General features: G+C 41.1%; 1 protein-coding gene across 1 annotated transcript in view; it reads right to left on the bottom strand.

The window, feature by feature from the left end:
- Positions 1 to 15,756, bottom strand: part of pigl.L (phosphatidylinositol glycan anchor biosynthesis class L L homeolog) — a 96,945-nt gene that overhangs the window by 6,317 nt on the left and 74,872 nt on the right. The window contains exons 4-5 of the mRNA XM_018246057.2: positions 13,878 to 13,945; positions 9,468 to 9,499 (exon numbers count right to left, since the gene is read on the bottom strand). Coding sequence (XP_018101546.1) covers positions 9,468 to 9,499; positions 13,878 to 13,945 — 100 coding nt within the window. The remainder of the gene's footprint in view (positions 1 to 9,467; positions 9,500 to 13,877; positions 13,946 to 15,756) is intronic.

Genomic DNA, 15,756 nt, shown 5'->3' on the forward strand with positions numbered 1-15,756 from the left:
ATCAAGGCAGTAACATACCTGGGGTTATGTAATATCAGGAGCAAAGTTTGCTACACTTCTTATCCTGTAGAGCAGGGATTCTAACCAGTGGCTCAGGAGTAACATGTTGCTCACCAAACCTTGGATGTTGCTCCCAGTGGCCTCAAAGCAGGAGCTTATTTTTGAATTCCTGCAAAAAGGAAAAACTGCAGCACCTCTTGTTTGCAAAATGTGAAAAATTTATTGCAATTGGTCAGTAACAGGCTGTTACTGACCAATTGCAATACATTTTTCACATTTTGCAAACAAGAGGTGCTGCAGTTTTTCCTTTTTGCTGTATAATTGGCCCATGGCAAGGGCCTATACACTGCTTTGCACTCTGCCCGAAAGGAACTTATGTGAGGTGGTTGAAGCACACACAACTGTATACTTGGATATTTTTGAATTCCTGGCTTGGAGGCAAGTTTTTGTTGCATAAAAACCAGATGTACTGCCAAATAGAGCCTCTTGTAGGCTGAAAATATGCAGGCTATGAATAGCCAATCACAGCCCTTATTTGGCACCACTCAGGAAGATTTTTCATGCTTGCATTGCTTCCCAACATTTTTTACATCTGAATGTGACTCATGGGTAAAAAAGTTTGGGGATCCCCAACCTAGAGCATCCAATCAGCAGGTACCTGATTGCTGTGATTACCTGTTTAAAAGCAAACATCTTATTGGTTGCTACGGGTTACTGCACCTGAGCAAACTTTGTGCCTTTTAGTATATATGGGGGGGGTACACTCCTATGTATTTTTGAGGGACTAGGAAGCCTCTATGTACATGATAAACCCAAGTCATCACCAGTGAAATGTGTCCATATGCAACATCGCTCCTACTGGTCCTACATTAGTGCTTGCAAGTCATATTGTTGTCTATGGAGTCTATCAAAACAAGTTCCATGGCACTCCCCATTTGTATAAATACTAATATGCAGTAAAGGATTTCTCTTGACATTACAATGGCCCAGTGTGAGAAGCTGGCACAACCACGCAGCATGTCCTTCTCTCTCTCGTCTTCATTCTGACTTTGTTTAGTTTCTCTCATTACGCTTACCATTCATGGTTTTTCTCCAAAGATATATTTAACTTTCTGTATCTGGAGCTGAAGTGTTTACTCGTTTGGGACAAAAGAAGGAAACACTTGGCTTTATACTATAATGTCTAAGGATATTTTTTGACCTAAAATCCCCATTCCACAGTTCCAAGCCTGGGACAGTCACCCTCCATGTTCTTCAATTCTGAGCATTAATTGTGCTTAATTTTTTTGTTTTTTTTCCGCTGAAAGATATTTTTAACGTCCTGTTCTTTTAAATTCTGGAGTATTTACTGGTTTGGGACAAAAGAAGGGAACATTTTAGACTTTTTGCTAATTAAAGATGTCAATTAAATGCTAGACAAGAGAGGAATCTTTTATTTGGGCAGGGCTTTGGTCTAGAGTGGTCATTTATAATGGGCCCAGGAACAAGGGCTAGAGAACTGTGGGGTACTAAATCGCAGGCACCCATAAGTGCTCTTTCATGCTCTTTTGTCTGGGGCATTACTATACTAACAGCGCCAACATACATCCTCCAGGTCCAGGTGCTGAATTCACACCTGGGCACCCCACCCTTCAAGCAGTCTAACCTTCTGCCGTCCTAGGATCCCCCAAACCTCTGAATGCGTCCCTGCATGCATACCTTCTCCTTCCAACCTCTAGCCTTGAACCACCGTGTCTACAATGGACTCCAAAGGGGGGCTCTAGCCCAGGTACAATCACACCCCAGTTTTTATGCAATTTCTGGCAGGGATATATTTATGGGGAAAGTGCAGGGTCTTTGTACTGAATTGTGGTTCAATATGAGGGGCCGTATGCAAACATGCAAACATTTTTCCTGGACAACTCCATGTCATACTTACCGGGATAGCCCCGCCCCAGTGCTCCCATCAGAAGGACCCTCCCCAAAGCTTTAAAAGCCCGACCCCACCCCCCAGTCCGGTGTCTTTTTTTTCCTTCTTCTTCGGTTTATTTTGTTGCTCCTGTTAGAAGCAAGTTTTCTTTTTAACCTTGTGGAAGCAGTAGGGCTGCTGTTAGCGTCCTAGGGACTCGGGGTTGGTCCCTAAGGTGGAATCTTCAGTGTTTAATCATCGGGATCAGGTAGGCACAGTTTTACTGTGGCTAATATCATTGCTTTCCTTGATCCATGTGCCCTCCAGCCTGATTATATCCAGGTCTGTGGCAAGTGCTATGTCCCCCATCCGTATGCCTACCTGGGCATGTCTAAAAAGCGTCCAGCGGCATTGGGGTATATGGCCCATACACCCTTTATGATTTTTATGGATGGGAGAGGGAGGTGGCAGTTAGGTACATTATTCTGATAACATTATTTAGTTAGCGGCCTGAACCTTATGGCCTCCTTCTCTTTTTTCCCCCACATGGGGGTATTTTTTTCTTCTGGAGGAATTTAGGTGTCAGAGCCAGCTGCCTCCCTCAAAAGACTTTCCCAAGGTTGAGGTAATTGGCAGCTTCCAGGGTTAAATAAAAGAAAATCCTGAGGTCTTAAATCTACTGGCAGTTAAAGCTAAATTTAAGCTGAGAATGCCACCTTGTTTCCAGAGTCTCCTAACTCTTAAAAAAAGTATGAGCCATGTTGGCCATTGGAAGGACTGTGCAGCTGCAATGCTGTTATATACGTTCTATGAGCAATGATAATGTAATGCAGTGATAATGCAATACTGTTTCTACGTGCTGAGAGCAGTTCTATGCAATGATGATCTGCAGGTTCTGAAAGCAGCATTAAGGCAAGACTTGTCTATATGTTAGGTGAATGTTGCAAATACAATGCTAGCCTTCTTATTTGAGCACTGAGAATACTATGTTGATCTGCAGGTCCGGTTTACAGCAGCTGCAGGTAATTTGGTAATTACTCTGGAGGTCAGTGTTCAGGTTCAGTTAATGAACAGGTAGATCCCCTCCCACCCCCTCCCTTAGCAGCTCAGATTGATTATCTGAAACATCAGGTAAGGTTCTGTGTTACAACTCTTTCCTTTATAGTATAGGTTTGTGAACTAAACTAACATGTACTTCTACTCTGCTTTCTGATTTAGCTAGCTTAGACTTTGCCGTAAGGGAGGAAGTAAACTGTTTAGCCAATGTATATGTGCATGCGTATATGTGTGTGCAGGACCGCCATCAGAAATCGCAGGGCCCGTACAACAAAATTTCCTGTGCCCCCTGGGCTGCGCCCACTGCAAGCCAAACCTGCAGGTCCGCCCTCCCCATCACACATTAAAAAAACAAAAAAAATATTGGTGGCTAGGGTTCCCACATGTTAATAAAAAATAAAAAGATATTGGTGGTCAGGGCCCCCCATAAAAAAACATTTGTGGCCAGGGCCCCACATTAAAAAATATGGTGGTTAGGAACCCACATGAGAAAAAAAATTGGTGGCCAGCCCCCCCCCCCACATTATAAGAAAATTGGTGGCCAGGGCCCCTTAAACGTCCATGCCTTCCCGAAGCCAGCAGCTCTCAGAAAGATGGGGGGTCCGGATAATCAAGTAAGTGTGGCATGGCTGGGGCCCCTCTTACCCCTCGGGGCCCCTACAACTCTCCCCCCTGATGGCTGCCCTGTGTGTGTGTATATGCGTGCGTGTGTGTGTATATGCGTGTGTGTATATGCGTGTGTGTGTATGCGCGCGTGTGTGTATATGCGCGCGCGTGTGTATGCGCACGTATGCGCGCGCGTGTGTATATGCGCGTGTGTGTGTGTATATGTGTGAGCATGTTAATACTGGCTAGCTGGATGTGCAGCCAGAGAAAGGGGCCTCTTTACTCTTGGGCAGAGTGCTCTGTCTGCATGATGTAGGAATTCCTAGTTCTGGCACTGCTGAATATTACAACCAAACTGACTGTATATGTGGAAACATTTCAGTGATTCTAGAGCTAGCTTTAATAAACAAATACAAATGCATATGTTATACATTTATGGGCCTGTCACTGCATAAGGCAGTAACCAAACTGACTGTATATGTGGAAACAAAATGTGTATGTTATACATTTATGGGCATATCACTGCATAAGGCAGTAACCATACCTCCCAACTGTCCCTTTTTCAGAGGGACAGTCCCTCTTTTGACAGCTCAACCTGAGGTCCCTCATTTGTACTGGAAAGTCCCTCTTTTCTCTGCACTGAACAGCCAGAAAAAAAAAAAAATTCTAACTTAATTGGCTTTTGGCAGAGAGGCCAGTACAGCTAACAGGTGCAACTAAGATACTTTGTAACAATTTTGAGATAAGAAAATAAGTAATTTTAACAGTTTAGATAAGGAGAAATATTTTCAAAAATTTATAATGAACATGGTAATTACGGGGTGTGGCCACTAAAATGGGTCTGGTCAAAAAAATTGCCACACTACATGCAGAAAACATTTTTGTCCCTCTTTTTACTTCCAAAATGTTGGGAGGTATGCAGTAACCAAACTGACTGTATATGTGGAAACATTTTAGTGATTCTAGAGCTGGCTAGAATAATCAAATGCAAAGGCATATGTTCTACATTTATGGACCTATCACTGCATTATCTAGTAATCAAACTGACTGTATATGTGGAAACATTTCAGTGATTTTAGAACTGAATTTAATAACCAAATACAAATGCATATGTTATATATTTATGGGCCGGTCACTGCATAAGGCAGTAACCAAACTGACTGTATATGTGGAAACATTTTAGTGATTCTAGAGCTGGCTTGAATAACCAAATACAAATGCATATGTTATACATTTCTGGGCCTGTCACTGCATTATGTAGTAACCAAACTGACTGTATATGTGGAAACTTTTCAGTGGTTCTAGAGCTGGTTTTAATAACCAAATATGAATGTACATGTTATACATTTTTTGTATAGGCACTTTTTAATATTACACCAAACTGAATGTAGATGGGGTAACATCAGTGGTTCGGGAGATGGCTGTAATAACCACATATTAATGCACATGTTATACATTAATTTGCCCAGCCACTGGTTACTACTATAACCTTACTGTATGTATATGCTTAAACATTTCAGTGGCTTTGGGACTTACTAAGGTTATAACCAAAAATAAATGTACATGCTATACATCTCTCTGGTTTGGACACCAATCAATAGAACAACCAAACTGAAGGTAAATGTTAAACTGATGAGTAATGGGTGTGGTAAGGTTCTAGGCATTTCCGGAGGGTGCCTATATAGCCTTCAGGTTTTGTATGTAAGCATGGTAACACAAGTCAAGGCTCCAGTATCCCTGGGTCATGTCTGTTTCAAATAACTTTGATTTAGGTTATAAGCATGCATTACTCTTGCAAACAAGCCAATAGGGTAACGTATGCTTGCTGATAACCGCAGCCAAGACTGACTTAATGGCGCTAGCCAAGTCAGATATAGGTATAGTAGGTGGTAACTGATGTAGACATATATCTTGTCTAAATGGATTGGCTAAGGCCAATTCTGATTCATACAAATGCTATGTAATATATAGGATTATGCACCGTTACAAAGATGGTGTGAGAGTAGTGGCCAATTCTGGTTTAAAGGTATACGACTATACTGCATATGGGTGTTATGCAATAGTCAAACAGCAGGTAGGTATTATACAATTGCTGTATTATAACATGGACTTGTAGACCACAACTATTGGAGTCGATGTGGTCCATATTTTTGCTTACATTCATAACTATAGGCTGTGGGAATAGTTATCAGTTTTAAGGAACTCACTGATTAGAATCTATGTTCTACGACTGGACTTATGCCTGCTTATTAAGAAAATAAGATAAATACGGTATCCTGCTTTTGCGATAGGATTGGCCTGGGGCTAAATGGATGTAGACATGTATACAGTCATATATACATTTAACAAGGATTCTAATATCGCCACAGCCGGAGATCAGGCAAGATAAATGTTCTGTATATTCCAATGATAAATCAAGGTCTATTTATAAAACTTGTATGATATTCATCAGGATCTCTTTCTTAGGTTACAGGGGTGCAACTTATCTTGTCTCAGTCTGGAAGACAGTGGGTACATCAGTCAGAGCAAATTTTTGTTAATTCACATATTTTATAGTACAGACCTATTTAGTTTGTCTCAAGTACAATAGGGGTCAGCTCTCGGACTATATTCTCATGGGACATATTATATTAATGGGTACCATATAAAGCTGACTGTAAAATTAGGTATTCTCCATCAATTCAGTTATAGCTAAAAAGTTTTGATCCACGGGTTCATTATAACAGGCTATTTCTGTAATGTTAATCCTTATGGTGGACAGGAAGCATGCAATCTGGGCATGCTGGGTTTTCTAAAGGTCTATGTTACTCTGGGTTTAGCCTTTTACACCACCATAGACTGGCCTGGCTAGTTGAGGTAAGAATCATAAGGCTTAATATCAAGGTATAAAAAGGGTCTTATTCACTTTATCCTTTTAGACCGAGGCTGCAGTATTGGCCTTAGGCAAGGTCCTGGTTATGACATCTCTTACCAACAGGCTTGGATATGCTAGTATGGTTAGTAGGGGAGTTCCATTGCAGAATAATAGGTAAATAATTATATCTCCATACCTAGATTAATTTTAATCTTGAACACTTAAGGATGGTCTCATGAACTGTCCATGTCAGGGGATTTGAGAATAACCGATCTCTGGCAGTATTGTTGGTTGTAATACTTCCTTGAGTCATTCAAATTTCTTCCTATATGGTAAACTCATGGGAGCATGCCATACAGTTTGTTTATAGGCCCAATCTATGGGGTACAATAACTCCAGCTATGTACAGGTCACATCCGTGAAGGCTTGAGGACTGTATCATAGCAAGGTTATGCATATCTGCAGGCATTTCTATTACCCGGTCTACTCCAACGCACGCTGATCTTTAAAACTATCCAGTCTTGTTTGGTGGAGGATCATGAACTAAAGATAAAAACAATTTCAATCTGTACAGACTGCAGAATGCTTCTAGATACCTCACAGGGCAGGTAAGGTACTCCCACATGGGCAGCACTCCTTCTTCATAAGTCATTCTACGGACCTCTCATTAAGAGGTGCATTGGTTATGGTCTAGAATAAATACAGGTTCCTTAGTATTAAAGAGACAGGGAAATACACTAGGTCAGTGTTGGACTGGCTCACCGGGATACCAGGAAAACTCCCGGTGGGCCCAGTTATCAGTGGGCCCTTCTGCTAGCCCAATTATTTGCCTTGTATCTCTATACCACAGCCATTCTCCCATTTCTAAGAGAGAAGAGAAGAAATGGAGGGAAGAATGGATGATAATATGTTAGTAGAAGTGATTAAAATAAAGAAGAAAGAAGAAAAGTTAATGCAGAAAAAAAGGAAAAATAATTTGGAGAGTGAGCCCGCACTCAAAGGTTTACTGGTGGGCCCCAGGCATCCCAGTCCAACTGTGCACTAGGTGATGCCATGTACCGGTAGTGTCATACAGAGTGGGGTCATGTAGAATACTAGTGATGGTATTTTTCCTTTCCCCTACTAAATCCTCTTTTGCAGGTACCATGCTTTTGAGCCATTTTCAAGAGTGCTCTTGTGGATGTTATGCGGTTGGAATAAACGTGCTGGTATGTAGTGGGAGTAAGACTATGGAAGCTTCTTTCTTTCCACTGGATGTGGTATTTCTCCCCTCAATTTTTGTAACCTTTGTGGTCAGTTCCTGTACCTCGTCCTTGGTACTGGCATTCAATTGAAAGTATAGTTGGTGGAACAGACCAAGGTAGACGCAGAGCTTTGCTGCAAAAAATCCTTTTATTCACACATGTCTCGAGCAAAAATGCCCTTTGTCAAGTGTGAGTAAGACTATGTAGAAGTGTCACTCTGGGTTCCTATCCGCTTCTCTTTAATTAAAGATGGTTCTCTCTTTTTAAATGGAATTGTCATGCTGGTTTCACACTCGGTATCATTACTTTGGTGTGGGTTCTTCCTTTAAGGAGTACTATTTCCTTTTATTCTCTGCCAGTCCATTTCCTCAGAGTTCACAGTTTTCCACAAGGTGATTTTGGTCCACCTTTGGGGGTTTCATTCTTCTGAGTTTTTATACTATAGATTATACTCGGCCGCTTCCTGATGTGGAACAAATTCCCTCCCATTGGGATACTAGCTTGCTAAGTCCCGGTAAGTATGACATGGAGTTGTCCAGAAAAAGGGAAGATTGTATCATACTTAGCGTGATCTTCCTTTCCTGGACAACTCCATGTCAAGGTTCCCATCCCTTTTTCAGTAGTTTCTAGAAGCTTATTATGAGACACCGGACTGTGGGGTTGGGCTTTTAAAGCTTTGGGGAGGGTCCTTCTGATGGAGCACTGGGGCGGGGCTATCCCGTTAAGTATGACATGGAGTTGTCCAGGAAAGGAAGATCACGGTAAGTATGATACAATCTTCCCTTTTGTTCTGTACTTTGCACCTTTCCCTTCACTATGTAAATGACCCCTTCGATCTCCGCAACTGCTATGATTTTTGAAATGGCTATAGGACTGGGGTATTAGTATTTGTATTTATTTTTATGAAATCAGTGATTAAACACAGTAATAATTATATCAAATTAAATCTTCCATGTGCCAAAAATTGAAAGGTGCCGCAGGCATCTTAGGAGAAATCTATGCAGCAGAAGGCGGCGTTTTTGTTATCTGCGTAGTTAATAAGTAGCAGGAATCGAGCTGTGTATATCACAAGGGACATGTTTGTGTACAGTACAGTGACGTCAGAGGAAAGACACAAAAGCACAGAAACTAAACAACATAACGAGGACAGGCAGGAAAACTGGAGGCTGCCCAGAACCGTCCAACAGATGGAGCTCCAGCCAAGCTAAACATCTCCCGGTGCCAAAAACCTGTAGGGATGGGACTGCGGGTTGTTTAGTGAGCTGCAATTGCTCGCTTTGTTTTTCCACCCACAAAGTCACAATTATGGCCACATTGCTCTTATACAAAGAAGTGTATTTTGGGATTCTTTGCAGCATTAGTTTCCCTTGCAAATATATTATTGAGGGAAAATATTCTGCTACTATTCTGATGAACTGATTATTCATATACAGACCATTGTAGCCATTTGGCTAGTTAGTGGTGACTTACAGTGCAGGTAAGGTAGTCATTATGTAAATGTAATTTATTCACACAGACATATGTGATTCCATAAACTGAAAGGAAACCATGGCCGTCTGTCTCTGGCTCCCAGGAACCATTTCACACCGACCGTAGGCTTACAGAATGATTCAATGCCCTCCCCATCATCTTGCTCCATAGTGATGGGATCTGTGCACCACTGACAATGGAAAACAGAGAGACGTTAAATCCCAATATCCTTCACTTCACAATGAAAGAAGGTGAGGGAGGGCTTGAATGATTCTGTGAGGGGGGCTGGACACCACATTTTAAAGTGAAATCTATTGCTATGAATAAAAGACAAAGAGGCAAACTTTACCTTCTGGTAACTTCTGTGCACAATGTAGGGACCTATAAAGAATAATAAGATTACATATTATTTTTGAGTTCATACAGAACTTTCTTCTACATTTAACAGAAGAAAGAAAATGTATTGTATAAACAAAAACAAGATCCATTGGGTCCCAACTTTCAAAACCACAAAAGTGCAAGTGACGTTCAAATGTACAATGAGGCAGACTGTCAAGGTCAACTAGTATTGCCCAGCTCTGGTTACAGATAAATGAAAACCTTTCTCTATCAGCCAGTGAGTCAAAGTTTCAAGTCTATCTACAGTAAACAAATAAGTATTCACTACAAATATCACCTAAAATGTTCTTTTAGTAGTAATAGTATCTAGAGCAGGGGTCCCCAACCTTTTTTTATCCGTGAGCCACATTTAAATGCAAAAAAAGTTGGAGAGCAACATAATCGAGCAAAAAAAATCCTAGGGGTGCACAATATGGGATATGATTGGCAATTCGTAGACTTTATGTGGATTGGTACCGTACAGGTTACTGTTTGGCTACAAACCTGGTATTTATGCAACCAAAACTTGCCTCCAAACCAGGAATTCAAAAAGAAGCACCTGCTTTGAGGCCACTGGGAGCAACATAAAAGGGTAGGAGAGCAACATGAAGACAGTACAGAACTTGCGGAGCATCTCAGCAGCTGAATCATAAAATCTTCATTTATTGAAAATAGTTAAAAACATATATATCATGGCAGTGACATTTACCCCTACGCTTGACGCGTTTCGTGGTGTCTCGCCACTTCCTCAGAAGCATAAGATATGCAACCCCCCACACCAGTTAATATAACAACACAAACCTCACAAGCCACACCCATAAAAACATTAAAAAAAGGGCATGTTGCTCATGAGCCACTGGTTGGGGATCACTGATCTAGAGGAACCCGTTGGCATTTCCCCCAAATGTTACCTGGGCTGGGCTGTTCAGCTATCTTTTATCTGTTGTCTAAAAAAAGTCTTTTGTTGTCAATGGAGCCTAAAATAACACATAATAATGGCCAGGGATGGCCATGTGCCTCCAGTGTCAGAATGGGGCACCTTGTCCCCACCAAAGAACTTGACTTCTAGCAGCACTCACCATTTAAATCTGTGTGCCACCAACCTTCCACATGCAGCACCAAATACAAAGAGAAACATTATTATGCTCCATTTTGGGAGTGCAAAATGTGAAGTTTATGAGCACTACATGGATAATAACTTTTTGGGCACTTTGCACCTTGTGTGCACTTACGTGGTATCATTGTAACCTATTTTAATGAATTACTAGTCATATAATTTCATGCATACAAGTTTTGTTTGCATTCCTGTGCTGTTTCTTTGGCCATTTTCTTTTCTGTATTTGTTATTTTGTATTGAGATCCCAGTATAGGCACATCAACCTTTTGTCTCTAACATTTACTTGAAGCCAAAAGTCAGTGTAGATAGCGTTTAAGGTTTGGCAAGGTCAACTGAAGATTGATAGAAAACACCCTCTCCAGCTCTGGGACTTGATCCCAGTGGAAGAAAGGTTCACTGTTTCATAATCTCTGCACTAGTTAAAGGTTTCCTGGCCAGGGCTAACAAAATCAACAATAATTATCAGGTCGAAGTCCTTGGTTGGTTATTTGCCTAGTCGGTTTAAAGGCCAACACCAACAATATTGGTTGTTCCCCTCCCTTCCTATCTGTCACAGTGCTAAGAGAACCAAGTCAAGATGGGAACAGAGGGTATACTGTTTTTAATTATTTTAAGAAGACTAAGAATCAGGCCCTTTTGGCGTCATGTGGTAAAAGGATCGGTTTGGTTCAACTGGATTGAAGATATATAATTTCTAAATATTGCACAAAAAACAATCATTGTCAACAATCATTGTGGTTTTTGAGGAAAGTCATTCCCTTGTTTCAGCACAACGCCGAAAATATTGATTCCAAAGAACAAAGTTCAGGGTCTTCTCTGAAGTTTTCTTGGGTCCTCGGCACAAAGGGGTAACACAGTCATTAAAAATAATTTACTTTCCTTGTGATAAGTGAAGTTCCTCTGCAATTACTAAATGGCATCCACCTTGCACCTTGAGGCATTGATATATTCCCTAAATATGATCTTCATTAACCCAGTCATCCCCCAAAAATAAGACTGTATGGCAGCACTCTATGATGGAACATGGACAGAATTATATATTGCAACGATCAGCAAACTATGGTCTCCTTGTGTTATTACTCTACATATCCCAGAATACCACCAAAATACAAAAGCTGTTGTGTCTGTGGACATCGCCAGTCCAACTCCACCAAGAGTACCACCAAAGCCAAAATCCCACCCTGAATCAGTGCTAAGTACTTAAACAGACACATGCCCACAGAATGCTGGAAACCTACAGTATATCAATTCTCTAAAAAAACACACCTCCAAGAATCCCAGTCCAGAGATCAGTACTGCACACATAGTGGAGATTAGGATTGACTGGGGGTAAATTGAGAGCATCACTCACTTATGCCTCAATTTACCCCAGTCAATCCTAGTCTCCACTATGTGTGCAGTACTGATCTCTGGACTGGGATTCTTGGAGGTGTGTTTTTTAGAGGTCATAACTTAAAATAGAGGTCATAACTTAAAATATCCTGATGTTCCGGTCAGGAATGTCCTGATGTTACCGAGGTCTACAATCATCATCTTGACCGGGGTCCCCAACTTTTTTTTACCCATGAGCAACAATCAGATGTAAAAAGAGTTGGGGAGCAAGACAAGCCTAAGAAATCTTCCTGGGTAGCATAAAAAAAGTGTTGTAAATTGGTTATTTGGTAGCTCCTATGTGGAGTGGCAGCCTACAGGAGGCTCTGTTTGGAAGTACACCTGGTTTTATACAATCAAAACTTTCCTTCAAGCCTGGAATTCAAAAATAAGCACCTGCTTTGAGGCCACTGGGAGCAAAATCCAAGGGGTTGGAGAGCAACATGTTACTCACATATTACTAGCTGGGGATCACTGATATTGATCAACCTAAACCAATCTGGAAGGAGGGTGTTTGTTTTTATTGATGTTTTCTCTTTTTGTTAGAGACTTTATGGGTCCTATTCTCTAGGATACCTTGGGGTACACACCTAGACCAAGACCTCATTGGTTGTGATATCTGAGGATACAGCTTCACCTGCATTTGCGTAAAAGAACAACAGAAAAAAGGGTGATTAACCCTGAGACATGTTTCTGGTAAGAACAAAATAATTATCAGTCAAGAGGTATGGCTGCTCATTGAAAGCCTAGTTTCTGCGGCCACAGAAAGCAGCTGCCACTGTATCTGCGATAATCAAATGGCTTCTTACAGAACCATTTCTATGGAAACAGGTAGCACTGAACTCACCAATGTGGGCGAGTACCAAGCTGCAAACATTTTATACCCACGGCTAAACGCAAAGTAGAGAAACTAGGAAAAATGAGCAGGCCTCCAAGTCATTCGCTTCAAGGCCATTACCTGATATGTAGCTCAGTTCTGCAAGACACTCACTGATTGCTTCCTACATGCCCCAGTAAAAGCACATGGGATTTCAAAAAGAAGCCTCTTCATAGAAAGTAATAGCAAATCAAATATCAGGGCCAGCAGGTAGATGCACTTATATTATCTTAATCAGTGCTTCTCTATCATTGAAGAGCCTTAAAAAGTTGAGCAAAGTTGAGTATGTGTCACATAGCTCATAGTCTTACACCATATCTTCCAACATTTCTGGCCCGAATATGGGGACATTCTTGCCCTGATCTCAAAGTCTACACATCTTACTTTCTTTAGATACTGTTCAAGCCCTGTGCCATTGCTTTTAGGTCATAGTAAGTATCAGTCAAACAGAAATTCCTGAAAGAATTAAGAAGAGCTTGATCATATCCCATATCACCAGTCTAGTCTTCCAAGTTGGGTTGGAAAGCTGCACAATGCCTGGAGCCCCAGAAGTGCAAGAACACAGGGTTCACCTGAACTGAGGGTCTGTTCTCTTGGTCCAAAATCGACTGCGTTTGCCAAACCACTATTCCATGCTGCCAAGATTGCCATTAATTCCATAGAAAACTCTCTAGTCTTTAATGTTAGCTGAACCAAACTGAGAAAATAAAGAAATGGCTCTCCGCCAAAATGAAACAAACAGACGATAACAAGTTAATACTCTGTTATGTCTAAACGCGTCAGGCGATGCCGCTTTTAGTAATATGAAATAAAGCATTTTTATTGCCGAACAGGAGTGCTTGTCTTTTCTACAGTTTTGAGCTGAACCATACTGTCTAATTCATAACAACGAACACTGATTATTGCCCTAGTTTTTTTCATACTGTACCAATATATTCCTCTCTGTTGCTATAAGGGCTGCAATATTTTTGGAAAAAAAAAACAAAGTTTGTTTTGTGGCTCAGAACATACAGTACCTTATTGCTTTGTATAATGAGACATGGTTGGCATGTCCGCTCACTCCACCCTCATCAAATGTGATCACCTGTCAAGGAAAAACCAAAAGTCAACAAGCATGACACGGAACAGACAATGAGCCATATCATCCTGAGGTTATTCTGGGTGATCTCTTCCAAATACAACTCACAGAGAAAAGCAGCGAAGCAGAGAGGCAAGTCTTATGACTGTGTGCGTGTCAAACACAAACGCCTGTATTGTTTCTTTGAGATCTTTATTCTGAAACTGTGTTCAGAATCAAATTCATGTAAAAAAGGAACACGTGTGCCTTCCATATGTACTTTCATTGTGCCATCGATAATGAAAGAAATTAGGGATGCACCGAATCCACTATTTTGGATTCGGCAGAACCCCCCGAATATTTGGCCGAATACCGAATCGAATCCGGGCCCTAATTTGCATATGCAAATCACGGAGGGGGAAGGGAAAAAGAGCATTAAACATTTTTTTACTTCCTTGTTTTGTAACGAAAAGTCAGATGATCTTAAGGATTCGGATTCGGTTCGGTCAGACACAAGGATTCACCCAAATGAAAAGGGCCGAATCCTGGACGAATACTGAATCGAATCCTGGGTTCAGTGCATCCCTAAAAAAAATAAAAAAAATGATTGTACAGAATAACTGCAAAGATAGTTATCAGTGGTGTAATATTGCATCCTTCGGGGTGCATGTTTATAAAAGCTGCACCATCCATGTCAATGATCAGTACAGTTTCTTGCAATGTAACGGCAACCTTGCAGATTGTGACGAATATTATTTTGTGACTGTCCACTTGAGGGCGCACTAACGTCTGACAAAGTTGCATTCTATTCCCTCTGAAGTCAGTGAAAGCGCAGGGGATTCTGAGATACTGAGGTGGGACCATATTTATCCAAACTGAATTTGAGCATGTTTACAGCAAAGTCATTGCTATATAAGAAAGTTACATTTATTTCCGCTTTGTCTATCCCACATTACTATATAGGAACAATCCCAGGCTCTATTGTTGCACTCAATTATGGTGTTCCATGCATACTGATGTACAGTCAATCTGTCTTCCCCACCCTTCCCTTCTAAAAGGAACATATAGATATGCTTGGGTTCACTTTCGCAAGGCACAAGAACAATATTCTGCATAAAAACATAATTTATCTACAGCCTTGCAAAGCTGAGGTCACAGGTTCAGTTACAGCCAGGGACCTATCAGAAGTAAATGGTATGTTCTCCCCCATGTCTGTGTGGGGTTCCTCTGGGTACTTTGGTTTTCCCCCCAAATATTTCAAATACATCTAGGCACGTTAATTGGCTCCTGATAAAATTGGCCCTAATGTGTGTGATTATGATAGGGGCCTTAGAATGTAAGTTCCACAGGGCCAGGGACTGATGGGAATGATGTATAATCTCTGTCGAATATGCTGTTGAAAAGCCAAACTAAACAAAATATATAATTGACCCTAAACTCCCTCCTGGTCCCTGCATTTTACTCGGAGCAATCTACTGTCCATACTGTTCAACAGAAGAGATGAGAGGCCAGGATTCTGACTTTTTTAGCAGGATTCGGATTCAGCCGAATCGTTATGCCTGGCCGAACCGAATCCAAATCCTAATATGCATATGAAAATTCAGAGCGGGAGGGAAATCGTGTGACTTTTTGTCACAAAACAAGGAAGTAAAAAATATTTTCCCCTTGCCACCCCTAATTTGCATATGCAAATTAGGATTTGGTCCCAATAGGGACGAAACGCGTTAGGTCTTATGTCCTAGTCAATTTTTCTACTTTTTACATTCATTTCTTTATTATTGGAGATCCTCACATCCTTTCGGATACAGTGTTTTTGGACTTTGCACCTTGGGACTGAG

Source organism: Xenopus laevis, chromosome 2L, assembly GCF_017654675.1.
Source record: "Xenopus laevis strain J_2021 chromosome 2L, Xenopus_laevis_v10.1, whole genome shotgun sequence".
In the NCBI taxonomy this organism is placed as follows: domain Eukaryota; kingdom Metazoa; phylum Chordata; class Amphibia; order Anura; family Pipidae; genus Xenopus; species Xenopus laevis.